Source organism: Arvicanthis niloticus, chromosome X, assembly GCF_011762505.2.
Source record: "Arvicanthis niloticus isolate mArvNil1 chromosome X, mArvNil1.pat.X, whole genome shotgun sequence".
Taxonomy (NCBI): domain Eukaryota; kingdom Metazoa; phylum Chordata; class Mammalia; order Rodentia; family Muridae; genus Arvicanthis; species Arvicanthis niloticus.
The window spans coordinates 111,919,228-111,928,582 of NC_047679.1; the positions used below are offsets into that span (position 1 = coordinate 111,919,228).

Genomic DNA, 9,355 nt, shown 5'->3' on the forward strand with positions numbered 1-9,355 from the left:
ATGCACTTGTCTAGTGGTGCACTTGTCTCTCTGTATTATCCCTGAATGCATGGACTTGCAAAACTCCATGTTGAGATGTTTGCAGTTCTCTCTGTCTGTTCTATGCTAGTTAATATTCTGATATGTACCAGAATGTGAGCTTTTAATCTCCTCCCTATGTCTGTCGTTCTAACTCTTCCTCTTCACCACTTTCCCCTCAGCTTCAATTATGCAAAGCCAGGTTTATAAAGAGCAGTAGAGACTCTCAGGATGTCATGAAACACAGTATCAATACTAAGCAGGCAGTGATGGGAGAGAGGGGACAAAACTGGAATTAAGAAAGGAACAATGCAAATTATTTTATTCTACCATATACAATTTCTCGTCCTGGAGACATATTTTGGAATACGTCCTTTTAAACACAATGTCAATCTTACTGGCATAAGTAAGAAATAGTAAACACTGAGGACGAACTTAGTTCTAATCACTTTGTTTTAGGAAGGACACCTTAATGTGTGTGCTATAAGAAAGCAGCATGGTGAGCAGCAGGTACAGTATTGCACCTCTCTAACTGATACTGGGCAGCAATATTGTCATAAACCAAAACTCAACAGCTCTATAAAGTAAAGAAAATGCATGAATGTATAGATGTGTATAACTTTACCTTTAAATTACTTAGACTTGCCTTGGAAACAAGAACAAAATACTTACCCCTCTTGTAAGATTTGGCTAGTCTACTTCTTCCAGGGAATGAAGGCCCAAGCAACTGAATTAAACCAACATTCTTTTTACTTACCTATAGGTAACATGGATTTTTTTTTTTAACCTGAAAAAGTGACTCCTTTTTTTAAAACCCAGTAAAATTAAATCAATACTTAAATACTAACTTTATTGAAACTGTATATTTCTAGTACATTCCAACTGCATTCATTTGGTCAGTAAATACATACTAGTACCTATTGTTCACACTAAGTGCAGACATAAAAATGAATACCATATAATCCCTAACCTAATGGAGGAGATACCGGGCTTGTGATAGGAATACCTGTGAAACTGTACCTCGTGGTTACTGTAACCAGGATTTCAAGTTATTTTCAAAAGGAAGACTCCAAAGGATCAATTGAAACTTTGCCCTAAACCTGTGCCACCTTCTCAGGTTATAAAAAACATGTGCTCCATTGTGGAAAGTTTAAAAAAAATAATGATTTAAGCACTCTAACCTTTGTTAAGAAATGAACAACCTTCGTCTTGCAGTGCATGGATGCATGCAACGGGTAGAACTTTCTTTTATAATGGCTTTGCCTTCCCTGTTCTCTCTTATCACCATTTTCACCTATATTTCATCTCCTTTTCTATCAATTATTTATCAATATAAGCCTATTAAGCACACTTCAAAGAGCTGAGTAGATTTCCTAATCTGGCATATAAATACAATTTCAGCTCCTAGAAGTAATTAACTGTTCAGAAAACTAGCAATGCATTGAATCCGTCATGAAGAAAAATACAAATTCTCAAATGTGGCTTTGTCCATCTCCACACAAAGAGAAGCCAATGTGAAAAATGTCTTTCTTCGTAATCACCTTGGATTTATGTTTGTTGTTGGTAGTGGTGGTGGTTTTTAAATAACAAGATTTTCTGATAATTAACATACGTGTATATAATACTTAGTTGCCCTCATTTGAAGTAAAAAAGTAAAGCTTCTTTAGTTGTATATTCAAAAAAGTCTTTGCATGGGCCCAAGGTGTTCCAAGTGGGTGCCTTACAGCTCACACACAGAATTTCAAAATGCATTTTTCTCTGCTGATATGGCCATTGTCACACTGCTTTCTAAACTGTGTTCTCTCTGCCATTATAGTTTAGGAGGTAAATTCCCAGTTACTCAATGCTGTCTAAAGCCAGGCTGGGGAACCATGGCTTGGATTTGATTTTCTGATATTCATTTCTCTTTTCTTAAAGATTTGTTTATCTATCTATTTATTTAATGTATGAGTGCTTACACACCAGAAGAGGGCATCAGATCCCATTACAGATGGTCATGAGCCACCATGTGGTTGCTGGGAATTGAACTGAGGACCTCTAGAAGAGCAGTCAGTACTCTTAACCACTGAGCTATCTCTCCAGCTCTGGTGTTCATTTCTTAATGGAGTGCTAGAGATCCTGTTTCAAGCCAGACATGATGCTATATATGGGCAAATAACTAAGGGAATTTTTGCTCATGCTAACTTCCTGTTAGACCCTAGATTACCAAATACATCAAACCCATTTACAAAGTCGGCTAGGGCTCAACAGATGTTGGCTCTTGGAACGGTCTCTTGAGTAGAGCCTCTACAGGAATTCTGATCCCAGGTTACAGAAACCCATGAGGTACTTCAACAGATCTGTGCCTATCTCTTAGCTCGACTTTCAAATATAGCAACACGAACATTAGCAAAAAGTCTAGCTGACATTAAATTTAAAAAAGGACTTGATTTAGGAGAGGTCCTTTGATTTATGTGCTATAATAATTGTTGATCTTTAACTATACTAATCCGGGCATAACAATGCTGCTGACTTCAATTTGTTCTTTGGGTATTCAATATTAATAAGCCCAACCAGTTATTAAGAGTCAGCAGATAACTGAAATAAGCCTGGATCTGTCTACAGCCAAAATATGTAAAGACTGCAAAGTTTATCTACATACCCTAAGAGTGTGCCATAGCATTGGGCTTAAGCTTTTAAAATAAGCTTGAGAAAGTATTTGAAAGTTCATATAAAATACTTAATAATCTAGAAATTCTTTTTTGTTAATTATCAATCAAATGCAGTATGGCACTGTAGCATTGTGCTCAACACTGCTCAGAGAGCTTTCCCTTTAAGAAGCTTATAATCTAAAACATACAAATAACCATATGCAGAAAAAAAGCTAGAGATCAGAGTAAAAGGAAGCATTCACAAAAATGTACAAATTCAGCACGCCAAAACTTTTCAGTTGAGCAACATGATCCCAGTGAAATTCTTTCCAAATGATGTATCGTGTGCACAAGTTATAAGTGATTATCTTCAATTTTCTTAGAAATGAGTAATAAGATCCTTCTTAAGACCCATGCTTTTGTATAGGCATCAAACACTAAAGTTGGCATGGTCGTTGATAGCTGCCATTTAAAGAGAAAACATATTTTCTGTCTTGTCTCATAGGAGACAAACCCAGGACTCTTCTCCCAGGTTGGTAATAAGCAATCTTTTCCTAGGCTACAGTTAACAGCAAACAGTGCAACTCTAAAGATGGAAGCAACAGAATGCTCAAAAATATTGCATCAAAATATTGGATACAATCTACTAGCCCGTAAGGAAAAAAAACACATTGCAAAACTGACACCATCTGTGTCATCTAGCACCCATCAAAACCTTCTTCTGTGTCTTTTTAAGATGGAGACTCTATTAAGAGACTTCTCCCTATCTCCCACTTCATCTCTTCTGTTCTTTTCCCTTGCCCAGGCTGCCTATTGTGACCATTTCAGCCAATTTCCTGGAGGTATTTTCTAGCCTCTTTCACCCTATTTAATCCTACAAGTTTCCTGGGAAGCTTGTTTACTTGTGTGCTCCCCCACTCTACTGCAAGCTCCTTGACAAAGGGGACTGCATCTTACTCCTCTCTGCACCCCCAGCACCTAAACCAGAGCCTGCCAAGGAGCCCCACCAGTCATCCGCCATCTACATCAGAATGATTGCTCCTTCTAAATACTTCTCAGTCAGGATTTGTGCACTAAATATATTCAGAGCACATCTGAAAGAATTCTCTAAACTCCTCAAAGTTAGCACACAGCAGTACAAACTTTTGAAAAGTTTTGACAAATCACCTGCTCATCCAAATGTCTAGTGCAATCTCAGAGGAGAGAAAAAAAATTCTCCCATACCTCTCAGTTCTCATTGTCTCTCCTAACATTTGGACTGCCCGTTGTTTCAAAATAATTGGGGAACCACAGCTGGCAACACAGATATAGTTGCTAGTTCTCACAGTGCACGCACACTCACGCATGCGTGCACAGGCACACACACACAAATGCACTCACATTTTAAAAGAAGCTCTTTATTTCAAGAATTGTCCTTTGTATTTTTTTTCTTTCATCAATTTCAAGCAACTCCGAGTGATCTTGGCTCTTGGAGGCTGCCTTTTACCCATAGGTGCATTTGGCCTTCTGGATCAGTTCTAGCACTTTCCAGGGCCCTCTCCAAGACAAGATCTCTCCATCTTAGGGGAGTTGCAACACTACCATGGTTTGTTTGACTTTCTCAATCCCATCCGACCCCTGCAACTCCCACCCCCACAAAAGTGCTGTATGGCATTCATAAAGTGAATTACACTTGATTTTTGTTTAGAGGAATTTTTTTTTCAGACTTCTGTAACATTCCCTTGAGACAATTGGAAACATCATTGTCTGATTACTAGCTCACTTCCCTTGCCTAAAATTGTATCCATTCTTGATTGTGCCTGTGGGTAGGTTAAGCAAAACAAAATAAACATCTAGACTTATGAGCTCATTGGCTTTTTTTTTCTGAATTTTTCTAAATTAAATAAGGGCAAAAGAGCTGCACTGAAAGTCAGTTATATGGATTTCCCTGCCAAATGCTAACTCTGTGTGCCTGGTTTCCATCTGTAGTGCTTTCCAAGTTACAAATCCTTTAAAAAAAAAAAAAAAAGTGGGGTCTGAAGAGATTCAGGGATTTGGGGAACATGCTATTTAGAATGGCTATCCAGTGCCTGTGAAGACTCGAAAAGAAATGAAACATGCGATTGGAAGGGTTTACATGAGCTTTGTAGAAGTCTGAGGTACTCCTTCAGCATCAGTGATTTATTTTTTAGGCTGGCTGATTTCAAATACCATTTAGTCTCATCCGTATTAACATAAAAAATGTACCTTATCCATGCTAACGCAATTCTGCTAATGGCCAAAGTTAGCAGTCAATCCCCAATGCACCCCCTTAACGTGAAACAGGACATTCTTGAGGATTTTTCCTGAGTGGGGACCGAATCTCATTTTATCTGGGACAAAGAAAGCATTAATGCAGTTAACACAGTGTAGCAGACAAACTGAACATGGCTAAAACTGTAGATGTGGATGAGGCAGGGGGAGTCAAGCGGTCATCGTGATGGTTCATAACTATCAAATAATTTGCAGCTCTCTTTCAATTTCTAACCAGTGAGCGACAGCAGCAAATTACACATTTATTCGCTTTGAAATTATGCACTTGCCATTGTATTCGGTCTGCCATTATCATCTCTTCTCTGAAATACTGATGAGCTCTTTCTACACATGAACATTAGGATTTTATCATATTTTCGATATCTACATCATCCATAGTAACCCTACTAAAATTCAAGACAAATGGTTTTGTTTCAGGCCTGAGAATCTGACAGCTGTACCGCCACAGTACATGGTAGCTGGATGGATATCACCATATTTGAATTTGGGACTTGTTTTCCATGTCTGCCATGTAAAGGTGCTAGGCACCACTTAATTTTTTGAAATGAATTGTGCTGGGTTTATACGGAAAAAATTAGAAAAGTGCTTCCTTGTAGAGTTTGAGAAATAATACAGGAAAAAAATCTCTATTACAAATAAGGCTCTATAAGTATGATCATCCTTAGGCTGGAAGCACGCAAGGCAGGAAACAAGCCCTAGCCAACTCTCATAGACACAGTGTGTGGGCCTTCCCAATACTTTTATACAGATGTAGCAAAGAGGCAGGCAGCCAGAGAGCTGGGGGAAGGAGAGAACCGCAAGCTAACACACGCGTGTGTGTCTCTCTCTCTCTCTCTCTCTCTCTCTCTCTCTCTCTCTCTCTCTCTCTCTCTTTCTCTCTCTCTCTCCCTTTCTCCCTCTCTCCCTCTCTCCCTCCCTCCTTCCCTCCCTCTTTCTCCCTCTCTCTCCCTCCTCCTCCTTCTTCTTCTCTCTCTCTCTCTTCTCTCTCTCTCTCTCTCTCTCTCTCTCTCTCTCTCTCTCCCTTTCTCCCTCTCTCCCTCCCTCCTTCCCTCCCTCTTTCTCCCTCTCTCTCCCTCCTCCTCCTTCTTCTTCTCTTTCTCTCTCTCTCTCTCTTCTCTCTTCTCTCTCTCTCTCTCTCTCTCTCTCTCTCTCTCTCTCTCTCTCTGTGTGTGTTCGCACACTCGCGTGCATGTGTGCACGCATGCCTGTGTAAGGGGATTGCTAATGAGTATCTAAATGAACTTTTCTCTGTTCTCCTTCTTGAAGCACCATTTTATTTCACTTCGCATCAGCCAAATACTACCCAACCCCAATCCTGGACCAATTCATCTTGTGGGGGCTCAGCCTGTAAGGACCAATTTTTATATTATCAACAAAAGCGTGTTCTCGAGCCTTAGCAATCTAATTACCATGGCACTTCCAGGGGAGAGAGATTCGCCTGTTGTTTCAGCTCTGCAAAACTGATTCATAGGTTGCCCCTTACAGCTCTTGCACACGCCCACGTGGTACGTTATTAAGACTTAACAGTGGAAGAGGTAGTTCTACCCTCCCTTAGAGCGATATCCTGCAAGGCAATATTTAACATATGCGCAAGTGTATTTCAGTCACCAAAAAAGGGTGACCAATTACCTTTGCAACTAAACAGCAGGCTCGCAAGCCTCTTTTCATCAACCTAAAGAAAAGGCTGAGGGCGCGCTGGCTGCCTAGGTAACCTCCTGCCAGTGAACGCTCCCTGGCAGCGCCCACAAGGCGCGCATACGCATTCACAACTTGGTCCAACGATCCGGCCCGCCTCCCTGACTTGTTGAGAGCCACCAGCCAAGTTGTGGCGAGGCTTGCTCCCAATGTCTCCCAAGCGCGGGATGCGCGCCTAGCTGGATGCACGAGTCTTCGAAAAGAGAGCCTGGAGGCCACAAGCGTCTCAGTGTGCAAATACGGTCGGCTGCTTTCTTCCCGGCGCACCTCTGAAAAATTAATCTTTACGAAACCCATTCTTCCTGCCCGTATTGTTTGTTAGTATAGCAACTTGTCCGGATTGGATTCTAAGGCAGGCGTTAAAAGCCCAACCGCTGGACAGTCAATCACATAAGGCCATTAATATTCATCTGTTGACAGCGGCACCCTCAGCTAAGGTTCAAATACGCCCCTACAAAATGATCTGATTGCGTAGAACAAAAGGCAGGCGCTCTGAAACTTTCCTCTGCCTAAAATCTTCTCTTCGGGGTCCAGCTTGTCAAGGCAAATGAATTTGGGAGGGGGAGGAGTTAAATCCTTTTTGGACTCGTGCTCCGCAGGCCAGAGCCGCTGATTTTTAAAGAGATTTGCCAACCTAGATAAGGGAAGCTGTTCTGAAGGAAAAGGCTCGATATTCCACGTTTTGGAGGGCCCTCCTACTCAAAAGTTTCCTTCACTGTGTCTTCACTAGCCTCTGAAGATTCAAAGATTTGTGTTCAACTTTGCCTGCACTTGGGCCCGGCCAGCCTCGGGAACCCAGAGTAGGGAACGGAAAGCATGGGGGGGGGGGGGGGGGACACCGTGGGGAGAAAGTATGGCCAGGACTGCGGGTCTAGCTAAGGTAGAACGTGCGAGTAAGGGAGATAAATTCCCGAGTCACCGGCTTCACAACGTGAAGCCGGTTTGCTAGGATCAGAGGGGAGCCAGCTCCCACCTTCCCGCCCTCCCCAAAAATGGGCGCTAGAGAGGCGATCTCTGCTGTTCCTTGCTCTGGCTTGCACATTTCCTGACAGCAGCGTGAGCCCGGGGCATGTGGACAGAGTCCACCCATACTCTGCTTCCCTCCCTCGGTAGATGGTCCAGGCCCCAGGCACAGCGACCATTCCCAGGTACCCTGCAGCAGAGAGCACGGCCGCCGCGGCCCCGCCAGGCTAGCGCGCTCTGGGAAGAGCCACCACGCGCGCCTTGGCTTTCCACGGTGCGCGGGGAATGCTCAAGGGACCCCCTACTCACCTGGCACAGGGGTTTCTGGAACCCATTTGAGTCCGGGCTGCAGTCTCTGGAAGAAAGAACGGACCTGGTGACAGGTGGCGTCTGGAGGCGGCGGGGGCTGCGCCTGTCCCAGGCAGCCCAAGCCGAGCAGCATCGCCACCAGCAAGCACGCGGTGCGCACGGTCCCGGCCATCCTGCTTCTTCGGAGAGCGAGGAAAGCACGAGAGAGTGGCAGTAAGAGCCGGAGCGGTCCCGAGACTCAGCAAGTCTAGCAGTAGCCCTGCAGAGCAAGAGACGAGTCGCTACCCAGCCGCTGCAAAAGTTTCCTCGCAGCTACCTGGGCGCTGGGCGAGGGCGGGAACAGCTTGGCGGTGCGGGGCGGCCCGGGGCGGAGCCTTGTGGGCGTGGCGAGGAGGGACGGGGCGGGGCGAGGCGAGGCGAGGCGCGCAGCCTGGAGGACAGCGTGGGGTCGAGTAGCTGCTGGCCTGCGGGATGCGGGGCGTGGCGAGAAGCTTAGCAGGGAGACTGGGTTTACCAAGGTGGCGGGCAAGCCTTGGCGGGAGAGGCGCGGGAAGAGGTTAAGGAGCGTGTGCGGTGGCTCCTAGCAATCCTGCCCTGCCACTCGCTCGCCGCTGCTCTACACTGGGCGCTCTGGCATAACTACTGCAGAGGGGCTGCAGGCTCAGGCACGCTGATTGGCTTCCCAGCAACAGTCCCCTCTGACTGGCTCTGGGAGAAGTTCCCCAGCCTCACTCCTCCTTCCTGCCTCCCTTCGGCCTACAGCCGGGAGGGCTTTTCCTTTCAGCCTTTGCAAGCTCTCCATCCTTCCTTGGAGTGGAGTGGAGGCCCGCGATTTAGATACACACACACACCCGATTCGACCCTAGGCCTTCTCCCACCCAGATATAGCTCATTCTGGCCACCAGAGCCCACACAAGGTTTCCTAAGCACAAAATCCCTCTCCTTGTTCTGTTTTCTGAGAAGGCTTCCTGGGAACTCTTTCCCAGTGCAGCTCTGGCCAAGCTCTCAAAGCCTACCCACAAATAGTCACGTTCAGGAGCAGCTGGGGACCTCTGGATTTCACAGCCTGCCTCATCTTTGTACCTAAGAGGTCTGGAAGCCCTTGTAGCTTGCTGGGTTTGATTCACTAGAACCACACAACATTAAGAGTGGTGGGGGACACTTGATCCTGATTTGTAGGTGAATCATATCATCTGCAGGATAGTCATGGGCGACCCTCATAAAGCAAAGTGTAGCTGGTGAGAGTAACTCATTCAAGAAATCATTTTACAGATTAAATTAATTGAGCCATGGATAGTCTGTTTCATTGCCTTGAGTAGAACCCTATTTGGAAGATTTCCTGAATGCCAATCCCCGTTTCTTTTACTTAATTCTCACCATTGGAAATGCATTTCTCTGAGAATCAAATGCCTCTTTGAGAAGGAAAAGCGTATGATCATTATCTATGC

The 9,355-nt window shown here is 44.6% G+C and overlaps 1 protein-coding gene across 1 annotated transcript in view; it reads right to left on the reverse strand.

Annotated features, from left to right (window-relative positions):
• Gpc3 (glypican 3) overlaps positions 1 to 8,529 on the reverse strand; it is a 336,736-nt gene extending 328,207 nt beyond the window's left edge. The window contains exon 1 of the mRNA XM_034485703.1: positions 7,908 to 8,529. Within this exon, the coding sequence (XP_034341594.1) occupies positions 7,908 to 8,079 (172 nt within the window). The 5' untranslated portion in view covers positions 8,080 to 8,529. The remainder of the gene's footprint in view (positions 1 to 7,907) is intronic.
• Between the last annotated feature and the right edge of the window lie 826 nt (positions 8,530 to 9,355).